Consider the following 19,213-nt stretch of genomic DNA (forward strand, 5'->3'; position numbering starts at 1 on the left):
TAGCTTTAAACAAACCCGGCTTTGAAGAAGTGGCTGGTAGTGATGCAGATTTGAACATACTGACATCAAATGATGTCCAAGGCACAGATGAAGGCAACACATGTCACAAAACAGCATGTTCAAGCTCCCCTCCTGAAATGACCAAGTCGGTGTCTCTGCAGCCAGGCCGGGCACACACACAGGGTGGTGTGAGTTTTTAAAGGTTAACTTGGTGAAGGAGTGGGGTTACTGGATGCTAACACTCAATGTATTTCTGCAGTATTTATATCCTTTAAGCCCTCACTATGTGTTACTTAGAAATCGGAAAAATGCTATTTTGTAGAAGCCAACTCTTGGATCTTAACAGGTCTTAATTTAAAACGGCTTTCAATTCATGAAAGTTGCTCACAGGAAAAGCTTGGCTAGATCTAGAAAAGTATAGGAAGCACAAAAATGGCCTGAAATGCCCCAACCAGAAGCAGTGACTCAATACCATTAATAAGACTTGGAAGTCTGTAATGGTCCTTTACCCAGAAGGATTGAAAGGGTGACAGATGGCCGGGCACAGTGGTTTATGCCTGTAATCCCAGCACTTATAGAGGGTGAGGCAGATGGATCACATTAGGTCAGGAGTTCAAGACCAGCCTGGCCAACATGGTGAAACCCTGTCTTCACTTTATATTTTTATATATTTTTATATAAAAATATAAAAATTAAGCCGGGTGCGGTGGCTCACACCTGTAATCCCAGCACTTTTGGGAGGCTGAGACTGGTGGATCTCTTGAGGTCAGGAGTTCAAGAGCAGCCTGGCCAACATGGTGAAACCCTTTCTCTACTAAAAAAACGTGGTGGTGGGTGCCTGTAATCTCAGCTACTCAGGAGGCTGAGGCAGGAGAATCACTTAAACCCGGGAGGCGGAGATTTCAGTGAGCTGAAATCGCACCATTACACTGGCCCGCCAGCCTGGGCAACAGAGTGAGACTTTGTCTAAAAAAAGAAAAAAGCCAGGCGTGGTGCTGTGCACCTGTAAAGCCAGCTACTTGGGAGGCTGAGGCATGAGAATCACTTGAACCTGGAAGGTGGAGGTTGCAGTGAGCCGAGATTGTGCCACTGTACTCCAGCCTGGATGACAGAGCCAGACTCCATCTCAAAAAAAAAAAAAAAAAAAAAAGTGGGGAGGGAGGTAAGAAGCTTGGGAGCCTGGGGGACCTTGAGCATGGTAGGGTTCCTTGGCGAGGCCTCTGCCACCTGTCACACAGGGAAGGGGTCTTGTAGTATGTGTGTGTCAGCAGCCGAGCTGGCCTGAGACTCCAGGGATAAAGAAAATCCTGGCCGGGCGCAGTGGCTCACGCCTGTAATCCCAGTACTTTGGGAGGCCGAGGCGGGTGGATCACGAGGTCAAGAGATCGAGACCATCCTGGTCAACATGGTGAAACCCTGTCTCTACTAAAAATACAAAAAATCAGCTGGGCATGGTGGCGCATGCCTGTAATCCCAGCTACTCAGGAGGCTGAGGCAGGAGAATTGCCTGAACCCAGGAGGCGGAGGTTGTGGTGACCCAAGATTGCGCCATTGCACTCCAGCCTGGGTAACAAGAGTGAAACTCCGTCTCAAAAAAAAAAAAAAAAAAAAAAAATCCTTAGTGGATGACATTTGCCTAAATCACCAGTAGGCTTGCTTAGGATCTCAAACTTAACCAATGAATGAAAGTACTGTGGCCAGGTGCAGTGGCTCACGTCTGTAATCCCAGCACTTTGGGAAGCTGAGGTAGGAGGATTGCTTGAGACCAGCTGGGGCAATGTGGCAAGACCCCTGTCTCTAAAATGCAAAAAATTTAGCTGGGCGTGGTGCTGTGTGCCTGTAGTCCCAGCTCCTCAGGAGGCTGAGGTGTGGGAGATCACCTGAGCCCGGGGAAGTTGAGGCTGCAGTGAGCCATGACTGCGCCAGTGCCCTCCAGCCTGGATGATGTGAGTAAGACCTATCAAAACAGAAAAAAAGGGATGGGGTACTGACTTGGATTGTGTATAACTCAATGCTTTCATTTTTCATTTTTTTTTTTAAATTAGAAAAGGGGTCTCTCTTGCCCAGGCTGGAGTACAGTGGTGCAATTGTAACCTGCTGCTGCAGCCTCAACCTACTGGACTCAAGTGATCCTCCTGCCTCAGCCTCCTGCATAGCTGGGACTGCAGGTGTACACCACCATACCTGGCTATTTCTTTCTTTCTTTCTTTTTTTTTTGTGGAAATGGGGTTCACTATGTTGCCCAGGTGGGTCTTGAACTCCTGGTCTCAAATGATCCTCCCACCTCGGCCTCCCAAACTGCTGGGATTACAGGCATGAGCCACTGTGCCTGGCTGTCAACATTCCTAAGTAAAGAACAACCGGGCAGCCAGCTTGCTTGGTCACCACCAACAGCCGCATGAGGGGAAAGGAGCGGATGGGGCTGTGACTTGAGAAGCCTGGGAAAGTAACAGGGATCTGCTTTGCAGCTGTTTGCAGACTGTCCCTACACAGTGATTTGCTCAATCTGTAACCTTCAACCCTCTCCCTAAAGATACCTCAAGGAGTAGGGAGGACTCTGTCTGATCTGCAGTTGAGCTTTCTCTGCTTCTAACCATCTATGATATGTGGTTTGAAGGAAGGCAGCAAACATCTTTTATTTTTTATTTTATTATTATTTTTGAGACAGTCTCGCTCTGTCACCCAGGCTAAAGTGCAGTGGGTGTGATCTCAGCTCACTGCAACCTCTGCCTCTTGGGTTCAAGCGATTCTCCTGCCTCTGCCTCCCAAGTAGCTGGGACTACAGGTTCACACCACCACACCTGGCTTTTTTTTTTTTTTTTTTTTTGAGACAGAGTCTCGCTCTGTCTCCCAGGCTGGAGTGCAGTGGTGCGATCTTGGCTCACTGCAACCTCTGCCTCCCAGGTTCAAGTGGTCCTCCTGCCTTAGTCTCCCAAGTAGCTAGGACTACAGGCATGCACCACCACACCTGGCTAACTAAAAAAATTTTATTTTGTATTTTTAGTAGAGATGGGGTTTAGCCACACTGGCCAGGATGGTCTGAAACTCCTGACCTCAGATGATCTGCCCACTTCAGCCTCCCAAAGTGTTGGGATTATAGGCATGAGCCAGTGCACCTGCCATGGTGATAATTTCATGCTTTCCTAATGATGTCTTGGTACAGATCGTTGGCTGCAAAGCAGGAGTCAACTCTGATGTCCTGGTTCTCATACTTCACAGCTATGAGAACTTCGGGAAAATGTCTGATATGGCTCCTTCACCTGCAAAATGGGAATTTTTTTTTAACCATAGTATTAGATGTTACTTCATTTAATCCTAAATGTCTAAAATTCTGGGCACATAATAAATGTTTTGGGCCAAGTGCAGTGGCTCATGCTTGTAATCCTAGTGCTTCGAGAGGTGGAGGCAGGAGGATTGAGGTCAGGAGTTCCAGACCAGCATGGGCAACATAGCAAGACCCCATCTCTAAAAAATGAAAACATTAGTTGGGTATGGTGGTGCACATCTGTAGGCCCAGCTACTTGGGAGGCTGAGGTGGGAGGATTGCGTGAGCCTAGTAATTTGAGGCTGCAGTGAGCTATGATTACATTACTGCGGCCCAGCCTCGGTGACAGAGACCCCATTTCTATAAAAAAAATTAGAAAAATGAGTGACGTGTGGTGGCTTGTTCCTGTGGTCCCAGCTACTCATGAGGCTGAAGTGGGAGGATCATTTGAGCCCAGAAAGTGAAGGCTGCAATGAGTTATGATTGCACCACTGTACTCTAGCCTGGGCAACAGTGAGACCCTGTCTCTTAAGAAAAAAGTTTTGTTCATTGCTCCCTAAATAGACCCATAATTCTTATCTACTCCAGTCTTATAAATGGCCTGTGTCTTAACTCTTGGAGACTTAGAGCTAGAATCTCATTTAAACCCAAATTTTGGTTCAACTGATGACCCTCTTGACACTGGTTATTCTGACCACTAGGAATCTAGTATTCCACATGATCTTTAAAGGATACTGTAATCAATAGCAATGCTTTTTTTTTTTTTTTTTTGAGATGGAGTCTCCCTCTGTCACCCCAAGCTGGAGTGCAGTGGCATGATCTTGGCTTACTGAAAACTCTGCCTCCTGGGTTCAAGCCATTGACCTGCCTCAGCCTCCCGAGTAGCTGGGAGTACAGGCACTTGCCACAATGCCTGGCTAAATTTTTTTTTTTTTTTTTTTTAGTAGAGACAAGGTTTCACCATGTTGGCCAGGCTGATCTCGAACTCTTGACCTAAGGTGACCTACCCACCTTGGCCTCCCAAAGTGCTGGGATTACAGGTGTGAGCCACCACTCCCAGTTTTGTCTTTTTTTTTTTTTTTTTCTTTTTGAGACAGGGTCTCACTCTGTCACCCAGGCTGGAGTACAGTGTCACAATCATGGCTCACTGCAACCTCTACCTCTGGGGCTCAAGTGATCTTCCCACAGAGCATCTGGGACTACAGGTGCCCACCACCATGCCAGATTAATTTTCTTTTTTAATGTGGCGATGGAGTCTCTCCATGTTGCTGAGGCTGGTGTGAAGTGCCTGGGCTCAAGTGATCCTTCCTCCTTGGCCTCCCAAAGCGTTGAGATTACAGGCATAAGCTACTGTGCCTGGTTGATGTGTTAAAAAGCGACTCTTCTCTTCCTTATGGGGCAGAATTTGAGATTGCTTAAAAGTATGCTGGACATGGTGGCTCATGCCTGTAATCCCAGCGCTTTGGGCGGCTGAGGCGGGTAGATCACCTGAGGTCAAGAGTTTGAGACCAGGCTGGTCAATATGATAAAACCTGGTCTCTACTTAAAAAACAAACAAAAAAACCCAAAAAAAACTGGCTGGGCATGGTGGCAGGCATATGTAATTCCAGCTACACAGGAGGCTGAAGGCAGGAGAATCGCCTGAACTGGGAGGCGGAGGTTGCAGTGAGCCGAGACTGCACTACTGTACTCTAGCCTGGGCAACGAGAATGAAACTCTATCTCCAAAAAAAAAAAAAACAAAACCCACAGATGAAAGTGTCAGGCACCGGTGTTTCCTCCGGTGCTGAGGCTGTCTTACAATGCAGTTCCCTTCCCTTCCCAGATGTACTGAGTTCCAGTATGTTGCTAGGAGTAAAGCTACCTTGAGCTTGAAGTTGCATTGAAGGAATCTAAAGCCTGAGATTGTCTTAAGCCAACTCCTGTGAGGGCTCTTTGGACAGCAACCGAAGGACTCTGGATTCACCAAGGTCCCTTTGTCCACAGTGGCTGGGGAAGAGGTCAGTGTGACTCACCATGATTGAGAGCTTTGTGATGTTTAAACCGGTTGCCACTCTCCACCTTTCTGGCTTTGAGATTGGAGAGTGGGAGAGATTGGTCAATTCCAGGAACTAATTTGCATTTCCCATGATCAGATTTGCAGACGAGGTATAGGCTATTCTTGCCCAGGCTCTGGTGGAAGCTAATGCTTTAAGGCAGGCAGAGCAATGAGGATCTGAAACCCAGAGGGACAGTGTGGGCTTTTGGTTTCCTCTGCTCTGCGGCTCAGCTGACGTGCTCTCCTGCAGCTCCTGTCTTGCTGTGGGTGGCAGGAGCTTTAGCTTAGGGACTTGTCCCTGGGGCGGTGGCTGCTGTTACCGGCAGTGCCTCTGACAGAAACTCTGTTGTTCTGTCTCCAGTCCCCTTCTTCCTCCTGGTTTTTTGATAATTCTGCATTCTGTCAGGTCCTAATGTGAGCATCCCCAAGACTCAATCCTTGTTCTGATCTCACATAGAGCTTGTCTCTCTTCTTACAACATCAGTCTTGGCCCTAAATTCTTTCTTTTTTTTTTTTTTTTTTTTTTTTTTCTGAGACAGCTTTACTCTGTTGCCCAGGCTGGAGTGCAATGGCTCGATCTCGGCTCGCTACAACCTCAGCCTCACAGGTTCAAACCATTCTCCTGCCTCAGCCTCCCAAGTAGCTTGAATTATAGGTGCCTGCCACCACGCCTGGCTAATTTTTATATTTTTAGTAGAGACAGGGCTTCGGCATGTTGGCCAGGTTGGTCTTGAACTCCTGACCTCAGGTGATCCACCTGCTTTGGCCTCCCAAAGTGCTGGGATTAGCCACCACACCTGGCTGGCTCTAAATTCCCTGATGTAAATCTCTAAGTTGTCTACACTGTCCCTTTCAAATTGGTATGTCTGAATTACTCTTTTCTACCAAAATTATTCTCAGCTGCTAGTCACTGAAGACTAGAGTCAATTGACCTCTTTATCCAGTTTTCTCTTTTATATAATATAGCCTGGACCATCTTGTATGCTCAGAAACAGATGAATATTCATTGCATACCTATAAGAAGTATTGCCAGCTGCCTTGTGAACATTCAAACTTGGGGCCAGGTGCAGTGGTTCATGCCTGGGAGGTTGAGTGGGAGATTGCTTGAGCCCAGGAGTTTGAAACCAGCCTGGGCAACACAGTGAGATCCCATCTCTACAAAAAATGCAAATTAGCTAGCCATGCTAGCTTGAGCCTGTAGTCCTAGCTACTTGAGAGGCTGAGGCAAGAGGATCACTTGAGCTCAAGAGGTTGAGGCTGCAGGGAGCCGTGATCACACTATTTATTTCACTCTAGCCTGGGCAATAGAGCAAGACCCTTTCTCAAAAACAAAACAAAAACACAAAAGCAAACTCTTTCTAATTAAGAAAAGCAAAGCTCAGACTTGGTTTGATTTGAATAACCACCTCTAATTGAAGGTCAACTCCCCGTCACTTATCACGCACCACCCTCCCTTGACAAATATTTGAGTACCTACTTTGTCATGTATTGTGAAAGAGGTGAGAAATCCCTGCCTAAGACACACATGGTCTTGTCTTGGGGGGAGGGAAGATGGACAGACAAGAAAATATCACGCAGTGGTTAAAGCTGAGAAGAAAATAAAAGACCGGGAAAATAAAAGACTGGGAAGGGCTTTCAGAGATGTTTAACCAGAGGCTGAATGAAGAGGAGCCAAGTGTGCGGAGATCATGGGTGGAGCAGCTCCTTCAAAGACCCGAGTATGATGAGCCTGAAGGCTTGATAATGAAGTCAAGGGGTCTAGAACACAAAGATCAAGAAAGAGTTGTTGGAAGTGAAGGGGGCCGGGCCTGTGTAGAAAGTGTGAATTTTCTTCTAAACTCAATGCGTAGCCAGGAGGGTTTTTTTGAAGCGGGAGAGTTAGATCGGATTCTTTTTTTTTTTTTTTTTTTGAGACAGTCTTGCTCTGTTGCCCAGGCTGGAGTGAAGTGGCTCAATCTCAGCTCACTGCAAGCTCCACCTCCTGGGTTCAAGCAATTCTCCTGCCTCAGCCTCCCAAGTATCTGAGACTACAGGCCCACGCCACCACACCTGGCTAATTTTTGTATTTGAGTAAAGATGTGGTTTTACTGTATTGCCCAGGCTGGTCTTAAACTCCTGAGCTTAGGCAATCTGCCCACTTCGGCCTCCTAAAGTGCTGGGATTATAGACATAGGCGTGAGCCACTGCACCTGGCCTTATTTTTAAAATTTGTTTTGGAGACAGGGTCTTGCTCTGCTGTCCAGGCTGGAGTGCAGTGGTGCAATCATGGCTTACTGAAGCCTCCAACTCCAGGGCTCAAGCAATGTGTCCACCTTGGCCTCCAAGTGCTGGGATTACAGGTGTGAGCTACTGCACCTGGCCAGAGAGAACATTTTCTTTTCTTCTCTTTTCTTTTTGACAGGGTCTTGCTCTGTCACCCAGGCAGGAGTACAGTGGTGCAATCATGGCTCACTGCAGCCTTGACTTGATGGACTCAAGTGATCCTCCCACCTCAGCCTCCCAAGTAGCTGGGACTACAGGTACGTGCCACCATGGCAAGCTAGTTTTTTTATATTTTTTGTAGAGACAGGGTCTTGCTTTGTTTCTAACACTGGTCTCAAACACCTGACATTAAGCAATTCTCCACCTTAACCTCTCAAGTTATGGGGATTACAGGCATGAGCCACTGTGCCTAGCTAATCAGATTTTTTTTTTTTTTTTTGAAACGTAGTCTCACCCTGTTGCCCAGGCTGGAGTACAGTTTGTGATCTTGGCTCACTGCAACCTCTGCCTCCTGGGTTCAAGTGATTCTCCTGCCTCAGCCTCCCAAGTAGCTGGGACTACAGGTGCCTGCCATCACACCCGGCTACTTTTTGTATTTTTAGTAGAGATGGGATTTCACCATGTTGATCAGACTGGTCTTGAACTCCTGACTTTAGGTGACCCACAATCACGTGGAGTCTGTGCAAAGCACAGATTGTAATAAGGCAATGGGAGAAGCAGGGAGACCAGCTAGAAGGTAACGGTCGTAGTGTGGGTGAGGCGATAGTGGTCTGGATTGGGGTGGAGGCAGTCTATTAAAGGATTCTCAGTGACTTGTGCTTGAGACTGCCCTGACCCCCTGTGCTGGTGCGTTGAGTGTAGGATTTTCCTGTTGCAGCCCTTGGGTGGGGGGGGGAGCTCCTCACCATCCTGTATATATGCCTGATTCATAGCTCCTCAGACACACCCTGTGAAAGGCGGCTTCTTTTTTTTTCTTTTTGAGACAGAGTCTCACTCTGTCACTCAGGCTGGAGTACAGTGGTGCAATCTCAGCTCACTGCAATCTCCACCTCCTGGGTTCAAGTGATTCTCCTGCCTCAGCCTCCCAAGTAGCTGGAGTTGTAGGCATCCACCACCATGCCTGGCTAATTGTGGTATCTTCAGTAGAGACAGAGTTTGACCATGTTGGTCAGGCTGGTCTCAAACTCCTTACCTCAAGTGATTAATCTGCCTCAGCCTCCCAAAGTGCTGGGATTATAGCGAGAGCCACTGCAACTGGCATGAAAGGCTTCTGTTTATTACAACCAGCCTACCTGTCTCGTTGAGGACCTAGTCGAAGCCAAAGCAACTTTAAAAGGTTTCCTTCACTGTTAATGCCCAGGGCTGGTCATCTTGGTGCTCTCACGGTGCTCACAGCCTACTGAGCTGGCGTGGCAATGCTTGTAGGAGCTGTCTTCAAGTGGGAGGCTGAGGTGGGAGGATCACTTGAGCTCAGGAGTTCAAGACCAGTCTGAGCAACATGGTGAAACGCCAACTTACTGTGTATACACACACACACACACACACACACACACACACACACACACGCCAGGTGTGGTGGCTCATGCCTATAGTCCCAGCTACTCAAGAGGCTGAAATGGGTGGATTACCTGAGTCCTGGAGGTCAAGGTTGCAGTGAGCCATGATTGTGCCATTACACTCCAGCCCAGGTGACAGAGTGAGGCCCTGATGCCAACAAGCATGCCTTGCAGACATAGGACTTGGAACTGAGAAGTCCAGACTGTTGTTCTTGCTTCCAGGCTGAGCCCAAGGGCTGGGGATGGGGAGTCTGTGCTGTGTATGTGGATTCTAACTTGCACTCAGCTTCTCTGGTCTCAAAAAAGAAAAAAGTGCTGACTTACTGGGTCTGTCCTCTGTTCCACTGGAAGCCCTTGAAAGGTTAGAGCCTGATAAGACTGATATAATAACCTACACAATGGGCACTGAAAATCTCTTTGTTCTTGTCCAACCTGCAGGTAACTTACTACTACCCACCAATATGCCAAGTTTAGATGCTCCAGAAGAGAGGCTGAGAAAATTTAAGTACCGAGGCAAAGATGCCTCTGTGAGTATAAAGCACCCATATGCTTCTATCAAGGACCAGTGCAATGTGCATAAAAAATAGAATGGAGAAGCCAGGCGCAGTTGCTCACACTTGCAATCCCAGCACTTTGGGAGGCCAAGTCCGGTGGATCACTTGAGGTCAGGAGTTCAAGACCAGCCTGACCAAACATGGTGAAAGACCATCTCAACTAAAAATACAAAATTATCCAGGTGTGGTGACGGGTGCCTGTACTCCCAGCTACTTGGGAGGGTGAGGCAGGAGAATAGCTTGAACCCAGGAAGTGAAGGTTGCAGTGACCCGAGATCGTGCCACTGCACTTCAGCCTGGGCAACAAGAGCAATATTCCATCTCAAAAAATGGAGGGTGGGGTGGGGTACAGCAGCTTATGCCTGTATTCTCAGCACTTTGGGAGGCTGAGGTGGGCAGATCATGAGGTCAAGAGATCAACACCATCCTGGCCAACATGGTGAAACCCTGTCTCTACTAAAAATGTAAAAATTAGCCAGGCATAGTGGTGCATACCTGTAGTCCCAGCTACTTGAGAGGCTGAGGCAGGAGAATAGCTTGAACTCAGGAGGCTGAGGTTGCAGTGAGCTGAGCTCTCACCACTACACTCAGGCCTGGTGACAGAGGCCTGTCTCAAAAAAAAAAAAAAAAAAAGCAGGGGTGGTGGTGGTTGGTGGTAGAGAGATGGGTTGACAAGGCAAATACAGCAAAATATTTTTAGATAGATGCCTGAGTGTTCCCTTGAATTATCCTTTCAACTTTTCTGTATGTTTGCTATTTTCATCATAAAGTATTAAAGGTGGGAGCCAGACAACTGTGAATTCCAAGTTTCTATGGGCTCTGGCAATTATTTTATTTCAGAAGCCCAGTTTCTTCATCCATAAAACAGGGCTTCATGGTTAGGCGTGGTGGCTCATGCCTGTGTTCGCAGCACTTTGGGAAGCTGAGGTGGGAGGATCGCTTGAGGACAGGGGTGCAAGACCTGCAACCCTACAACAATCAGCTAGATATGGAGGCGTGTGCCTGTAGTCTATTACTGAGGAGGCTGAGGTGGGAGGATTGCTTGAGCCTAGGAGTTCAAGGCTACAGTGAACTGTGATTACACCTCTGCACTCCAGCCTGGGAGACAGAGCCAGATCCTGTCTCTAAAACAAAACCAAACAAAAAACCAGGCTGGGCCGGGCGCAGCGGCTCATGCCTGTAATCCCAGCACTTTGGGAGACTGAGGCGAGCAGATCACCTGAGGTCAGGAGTTCGAGACCAGCCTGGCCAACATGGTGAAACCCTGTCTCTATTAAAAATATAAAAAATTAGCTGGGCGTGGTGGTGGGTGCCTGCAATCCCAGCCACTTGGGAGGCTGAGGCAGGAGAATCGCTTGAATCTGGGAGGCAGAAGTTGCAGTTGCAGTGAACTGAGACTGCGCCACTGCCCTCCAGCCTGGAAAACAGTGTGAGATTCCATCTCAAAAAAAAAAAAAAAAAAAAAAAAAAAAAAAAAAACCGGAAAACACAGGCTGCTATTTATCTCACAGGGGCTGGATATATTTATCTCCAAGGGCCAGCATATAGGTGTTTAACTACAACTGCTCATGTCAATGATGAGTCGTTCTTGCTGCCAGGCTGAGCCCAAGGGCTGCGGCTGGGGAGTCTGTGCTGTTTATATGATTCTAACTCTGACTCAGCTTCTTTGGTTGCATAGTTTTCTGTTGCTAGTTCTGTATCTCCATATCTTTTTTTTTTAGATGAAGACTCGCTTTGTACCCCAGGCTGGAGTGCAGTGTTGTAATCCTGGCTCAGTCCAACTTCTGCCTCCCAAGTTCAAGCAATTCTCATGCCTCAGTCTTCCAAGTACCTGGGATTACAGGCGTGCACCACTATGCCCAGCTAATTTTTGTATTTTTAGTGAAGGCAGGGTTTTGCCATGTTGTCCAGGCTGGTCTCAAACTCCTGGCCTTAAGTGATCCGCCCTCCTCGGCCTCCCAAAGTACTGGGATTACAGGCATGAGCCACCACGCCTGGCCCCATCTCTGCATCTTGACTGGCATCATAGAAGGTTAGCTCTGCTTTGGGAATCTGAAAGCCTGACTAGGGATGAGGGAAGCACAGGGTGACAGCAACCTGGTCAGGCCACCATCAGGAACCAAATCCCTCTTATAGTAACCTGTTCCAACAATGAAGCTGTCTGGCTTCTAGGACCACTGCAATTAAAGGAAACCAGTCAGAACAAAGGAATTGAGTTCTCCACATGGACAACAACAGGGAGGGCCTGCCAAAGGGAAGAGAGAAACATACAAAACTTTTCACAGGGAAGGTCTGCCTAGCCATGGGGCAAGAGCATGATGGACTCAATGATTCCCACAGGTGTTCCTGCCTTGCCATATAATGCCACCATGGCCCTTTAAAATTTTTTCCTTTTATTATTATTGCTATTATTTGATCACGGTCTCACTGTCATCCAGGCTGGAGTGCCGTGGCATGATCATAGTTCGTCACAGCCTCTGCCTCCCAGGCTCAAGTGATCCTCCCACCTTAGCCTCCCAAGTAGCATCATGCCCAGCTAATTTTTTGTAGAGACAGGGTCTTACCATGTTGGCCAGATTGATCTTGAACTCCTGAGCTCAAGCAGTCCTCCTGCCTCGGCCTCACGAAGTGCTGAGATTGCAGGTCTGAGCCACCATACTTGGCTGATGACCCTTTTTCAAACAAGAATTAAATAGCTTAAGGAACCAGAAGTATCTCATATATTGTGACTTCTTTATAATTACTCTTTAAGACTTCAGTTTAAACTCAGTTATCTAGAAAGTTTAGGTCATTTTCCTCAGGATTCTCAACACTATAAAGTTTGAGTCATTAACTGACAAAAGGAGAAAGAGTGTGAGTGTGTGTGTGAGTGTGAGTGTGTGCAAGTGTGTGCGAGAGTATGCGAGTGTGTGAGAGAGTGTGTGTGTGTGTGTGTGTGTGTGTGTGTTTTAGAGGCAGGGTCTCAGTCTATTGCTCAGGCTGGAGTGCAGTGGTACAATCACAACTCAAAGCAGCCTAGACCTCTCTGGCTTAAGGGATCCTCCCACCTTAGCCTCCCAAGTAGCTGGGACTATATGTACATGCCACCATGCCCAGCTAATTTTTTTTTTTTTTTTTGGTAGAGATAGGATTTTGCTATGTTGTCCAGGCTGGTCTGGAATACCTGGCCTTAAGTGATCCTCCTGCCTTGAACTCCCAAAGTGCTGGGATTACAGGCATGAGTTGCCATGCCCAGCCTTGTTTTAATTTTAATCACCCTCAGTACGTAGTCTTGGGGATGAAGGCCTTATGGCTTACAGACAGGTTTCATTAATAGTGGAAATGGGCCACGCGCAGTTGCTAAGCCTGTAATCCCAGCATTTTTGGAGGCTGAGGCAGGTGGATCACTTGAGCCCAGGAATTTGAGACCAGCCTGGCCAACATGGTGAAATCCTGTCTCTGCTAAAAATACAAAAATTAGCAGGTGTGGTGATGCATGCCTGTGATCCCAGCTATTTGAGAGGCTGAGACACGAGAATGGTTTGAACCCCAGAGGCAGAGGTTGCAGTAAGCCGAGATCACGTCACTGCACTCTAGCCTGGGTGACAGAGTGAAACTCCATCTCAAAAAAGTAGTGGAAATGATCAGGGCATCTAGGACATGGACAGTCCCCTGATCATCCATGGCACCACCTGTCAAACCACCACCGAAAAGGCCTGGGTACATTCAGGAAGCAGCCATACTCTTCAGGAACTGATCAGCATTGGTGAACATGTGTTCAGAGTTATGGAGGGCAATGGGATTCTTTGCCAAGGTGTTTTTACAGCTGAGAATCCTGACCTGTCAAGGTTGTACATGGTCTTGCTTTATTTTGGAACGAAGATCGAATTATTTTCTAGACATGGTAGAAGAGAAAGCAGAAGAGGATGTAAACAGCTGAGATGATTTATTAACTGTGATCTGAACTCTTTCAGCCTGTTGGATTTGTAAAAATGAGATTGGATACTTTGAAATGTGTTTGACAGACTAAATGTGGTGACATCCCACTCCTGGTTCTAAATGCTCCAATTTCTTTTCCTCACTAGCTGAGGCGACAGCAGAGGATGGCAGTCAGCCTGAAGCTCCGAAAGGCCAAGAAAGATGAGCAGACCTTAAAAAGAAGGAATATCACCAACTTCTTCCCTGACACACCTTCTGAAAAAACAGCCAAAGGGGTGGCGGTCAGTATATAGTGTTTAGAGCAGTCTTGTGCAAAATATATTCTTAGTAAGTGTCTCTGACTGGTAAATGCTTAATAGATTCAGAACTTGCAAACTCCCATTTGGGGCTTTTAAAGAAAAGAGTGAAGAGATCACGGTTTGAGCTAAACTGCCTTTGTCAAAAGGAAAATGGCCATTACTCCTGTGTTTGTGAGCTGTGGAATCTAGATCCTAGTGGGGATGGAAAGGGTGCTATTTCTTTTTTTTTTTATTTTACTTGTTTACTTTTTTTTTTTTTTTGAAACAGAGTTTCGTTCTTGTTTCCCAGGCTGGAGTGCAATGGCATGATCTTGGCTCACTGCAACCTCCACCTCCTGGGTTCAAGTGACTGCCTTAGTCTCTCAAGTAGCTGAGATTGCAGACATGCACCACCACACCCAGCTAATTTTGTATTTTTAGTAGAGATGGAGTTTCTCCATGTTGGTCAGGCTGGCCTCTAACTCCTGACCTCAGGTGATCTGCCCGCCTCGGCCTCCCAAAGTGCTGGGATTACAGGCGTAAATCACTGCACCTGGCCAAAAAGGTGATATTTCTAATTGAAAATTCACTTGCTACCTGTAAGCCTGAAAACTGAGGAAATGAGTGTGGGTGAAGGTTATTTCTCAGTGGAGGCATCTAGTCCTTGAATGGGTTAAGTCTTCCCTTCTCCATCTACCGCAACCTCATTAAATGCAGATTCTGGGTTGACTTCAAGATTAGTTTGGTTTCTGTGAATCCCGAATGCCTTGACCAGGAAGTTTCCCTTCTTAGCACCTCAATAATGTTGCCTCTATATGTCTTTTGGGGTACACCACTGTCTGTGTCCTACCTTTACCCACATGTACCCTTTTTACCCTGCTAGGCTTAGGGCTCTTAGACGGCACAGTCTACTTTCATTTTTACCACGTGGGTCCAATGGTGCCTTCCCATTCATCAATGAAATGAGTAGTCATTCTCTGAATTGCCATAGGAATCCGAACTATATCTCTAGTTAGCTTAATTTGTTTGGAGCAGTCCCTGGAATCCCCCATCCAAGAAAGGTATGAAACAAAAGGGAAAATAAGGCCAGATGCAGTGGCTCACACCTGTAATCCCAACACTTGGGGAGGCTGAGGCGGGTGGATCACCTGAGGTCAGCAGTTTGAGATCAGCCTCGCCAACATGGTGAAACCCAGTCTCTACTAAAAATACGAAAACTAGCCGGGCGTGGTGGCGTGTGTCTGTAATCCCAGCTATTCAGGAGGCTGAGGCAGGAGTATCACTTGAACCTGGGGAGCAGAGGTTGCAGTGAGCCAAGATCGTTCCACTGCTCTCCAGCCTGGGTGACAGAGCAAGACTCCATCTCAAAAAAAAAAAAAAAAAAAGTTGCTTACCTTTTGGTTCTATATTAGCCTTTTTAAAAAATTATTATTATTTAAAGAAACGTAGGTATAACTCATACTTCAAAATTCACTCTTGAAGTACCTAATCAGTGGTTTCGAGTAGTCACCAAGTTGTGCAACCATCACCACTAGATAATTCCAGAAACTACTCATCACCTCAAATAGAAACTCCACACTCATTCAGTAGTCACTCCCCATTCCTCACCCGCTATAGTCTCTGCAAACACTAGTCTACTTTCTGTCTCTGGAATAACCTCTTCTATACATTCCCTATAAATGCAATCATACAACATGCAAGCTTTTGTGTTTAGCTTTCATGTTTTCAAAGTTCATGTTGTAGCCTGTATCAGTACTTCCTTCCTTTTGGACAGAGTGATACTCTGTTGTATGGGTAGACCACAGTTTGTGTATCTATTTGTCTATAAGATAAATAAATATAAGTCTCACTCTGTCTCCCAGGCTGGAATGCAGTGGCGCAATCTCGGCTCACTGCAACTTTCGCCTCCTGAGACCAAGCGATTCCCCTGCCTCAGCCTCCCAAGTAACTGGGATTAGAGGCGCATGCCATCATGCCCGGCTAATTTTTGTATTGTAGTAGAAATGGGATTTCACCATGTTGGCCAGGCTGGTCTTGAACTTGTGACCTCAAGCAATCCGCCCACCTTGGCGTCCCAAAGTGCTGGGATTACAGGCATGAGCCACCGTGCCCGGCCTGTTTATCCATTTATTAGTTGGGGGACATTTGAGTTGTTTCCACTTTTTGGTTATTATGATGAGTGCTGTCATTAACATCTGTGTACAAGTTTTTATGTGGATGGATGTCTTCAGTTCCACTGAGAATAACTAGGTTATATGCTGAGTCTGTTTCACTCTTTGTGGTAGACTGTATCGTGGCACCCCAAGTGTCTGCATCTTCTAATCCCCAAATATGTGAATGTCGCTCTATGACAAAAGGGACCCTGTAGATGTGATCAAGTTAAGAACTTTGAGATAGAGAGGTGATTCTGTATTATATGGGTGGGCCTGGCATTCGATGGGTCTTATAAGAAGAGCAATGTGATGATAAAAGCAGATGCGAGGGATGGTGGCTTGTGCCTGTAATCCCAGCACTTTGGGAGGCTGAGGCAGGAGGATCACTTGAGATCAGGTGCTCGAGACCAGCCTGGTCAACATGGTGAAACCTCGTCTCTACTAAAAATACAAAAATTAGCCGGGTGTGGTGGCGCACACCTGTAATCCCAGCACGTTGGGAGGCCAAGGTGGGAGGATCACTTGAGGTCAGGAGTTCAATTCCAGCCTGGCCAACATGGTGAAACCCTGTCTCTACCAAAAACACAAAAATTAGCTGGATGTGGTGATGTGTGCCTGTAATCTCAGCTACTCAGGAGGTGGAGGAAGGAGAATCACTGGAGCCTGGGAGGCAGAGGTTGCAGTGAGCCGAGATCACACCACTGCACTCCAGCCTGGGTGACAGAGCAAGACTCTGTTTAAAAACAAAACAAAACAAAACAAAAAACCACATGTGGGGAGGTGGGCAGATATTAGCATGGTGTGCTTTGAAGATGGAGGGTGGGACCACAAATCAAGGAATATAGGTGATTCCATGAGAAGCTGAAAAGAGCAAGGAAACAGATTCTCCTCTCAGAGACTTCAGGGGGAACCAGCCCTGTTGATATCTTAATTTTAGCCCAGTGAAATCTATTATGAACTTCTGACCTTCCAAATCACAGGAATAAGTCTGTGTGTTCTAAGCCACTAAGTCTGTGGTAGCTTTTGCAGCAGCAATAGGAAACATATGATGTCAAGCTGTTTTCTAAAGTGGTTCCACCATCATACATCTTGACATTCCTAACAATACTTGTTATTGTTTATTTTAAAAAATTATAGCTATCTAGTGGGTTCAAAAAGCTATGTTACTATGATTTTATGATTTTCATGTTTTACCTTTTGTTGTTGTTGTTGTTGTTGTTGTTGTTGTTGATGTTTTGAAACAGAGTCTTGCTGTGTCACCCAGGCTGGAGTGCAGTGGTATGATCATAGCTCACTGCAGCCTCAAACTCCTGGGCTCAAGCAATCCTCTTGCCTCAGCCTCCCAAGTAGGGGGGACTACAGGCATACACCACCACACCTGGCTAATTTAAACATTTTTTTTTTGGTAGAGATGGGGGTCTCACTATGTTGCCCAGTCTGGTCTTGAACTCCTGGCCCCTGTAATCCCAGCACTTTGGGAGGCCAAGGTGGGTGGATCACTTGAGGTCAGCAGTTTGAGACTAGCCTGGCCAACATGGTGAAATCCCATCTCTAGTAAAAATAAAAAAAAATTATCCAGGTGTGGTTGTGGGTGCCTGTAACCCCAGCTACTCAGGAGACTGAGAAGGAGAATTGCTTGAACCCAGGAGGCAGAGGTTGCAGTGAGCTGAGATCATGCCACAGCACTCCAGCCTGGGTGGGGGAGGGGGGAAGGTAGTCTATTTAAGCCCTTTGTCTATTTTTAAGTCAAATAAGTTGGGTTTTATTGAGTTGTAAGAATTCCTTATATATTCTAGATATTAAACCTTAGCAGATATGACTTGCAAATATATTCTACTGCTCTACTGAAATATATTTTCACTTTCTTGATAGTATCCTATGAAGCATAAAAGTTTTTAATTTTGAAGAAATCTGGCTTATTTTCTTTGCTGTGTTTTAGGTGTCATATTCAAGAATCCATTGCCTAATCTAAGGTCACAAAGATTTATGCTTATGTTTCTTTATAAGAGTTTATAATTTTAGCTCTTACTTTTAGGCCTTTGAGCCATTTGGAGTTAATTTTTGTAAATAGTGGGAGTAGGAGTCCAACTTTGTGCTTTTGCATATGATACATAGTTGAACCAGCACAATTATTTGATGAGACTGTTTTCTACCCATTGAATTTTCTTTGTATATTTGTCAAAAAATCAATTGACCGTGAATATAAGGGTTCATCTGTGGACTGTCAGTTCTCTTCCATTGATCTATATGTTTATCTCTGTGTCATCAAATATTTGATTACTGCAGTTTTGTGGTAAGTTTTGAAATTGAGAAGTGTGAGTCTTTCAGCTTTGTCCTTTTTTCAATATAATTTTGGCTATTCTGGATCCTTTGTATTTCTATACGAATTTTAAAATCAGCTTGTCAATTTATTCAATAAAGGCAGCTCAGCTTTTGATGGAGATTGCATTGAACCTATAGAGTGGAGTCATTGAACCTATAAGGTGAAATATTGCCATCTTAATATGAAGTCTTCCCGTCCATGAACATGGGATACCTTTTCATTTATTTCAGTTCTCTTTATTAATTTTTTACAGTTTGCATCATATAACTCGCATTTCTTTCGATAAGTTTATTATTAAGCATTTCATTGTTTTTATGTTATTATAAATTGCTTTATTTTGATTTTTGATCACTGTTAGTGTGTAAAAATACAATTAAGTTTTGTATATCAATTCTGCAACCTAGCTGAATTTATTAGCTCTAGGCTTTTTGTGTAAATTCCTTAGGATTTTCTGTATATAAGATTATGTTGGCCAGGCTTGGTGGCCCACACCTATAATCCCAGCACTTGGCACTTTGGGAGGCTGAGGTGGGCAGATCACGAGGTCAAGAGTTTGAGACCAGCCTGGCCAACGTAGTGAAATCCCATCTCTACTAAAAATACAATAATTAGCTGGGCACGGTGGCACGTGCCTGTAATCCCAGCTACTTGGGAGGCTGAGGCAGGAGAATCACTTGAACCCAGGAGGTGCTAGTTGCAATGAGCTGATATTACGCTACTGCACTCCAGCCTGGACGACAGAGCAAGACTGTGTCTCAGGGGAAAAAAGATTGTCACTTGCAAATAGTTTTATTCCTTCCTTTCCAATCTGGGTGCACTTTATTCATTGCCTAATTAATGCATCTAGAACTTCCAATACCATGTTGG

The 19,213-nt window shown here is 45.9% G+C and overlaps 1 protein-coding gene across 1 annotated transcript in view; it reads left to right on the plus strand.

Annotated features, from left to right (window-relative positions):
- The first annotated feature begins 9,306 nt into the window (after window positions 1–9,306).
- The window catches only part of KPNA7 (karyopherin subunit alpha 7), a 34,076-nt gene continuing 24,169 nt past the window's right edge, over window positions 9,307–19,213 (plus strand). The window contains exons 1-2 of the mRNA XM_032266538.1: window positions 9,307–9,647; window positions 13,739–13,873. Coding sequence (XP_032122429.1) covers window positions 9,519–9,647; window positions 13,739–13,873 — 264 coding nt within the window. The 5' untranslated portion in view covers window positions 9,307–9,518. The remainder of the gene's footprint in view (window positions 9,648–13,738; window positions 13,874–19,213) is intronic.

The sequence above is a fragment of the Sapajus apella genome, unplaced genomic scaffold (assembly GCF_009761245.1).
Source record: "Sapajus apella isolate SASKATOON/1434 unplaced genomic scaffold, GSC_monkey_1.0 scaffold159, whole genome shotgun sequence".
Lineage (NCBI taxonomy): Eukaryota > Metazoa > Chordata > Mammalia > Primates > Cebidae > Sapajus > Sapajus apella.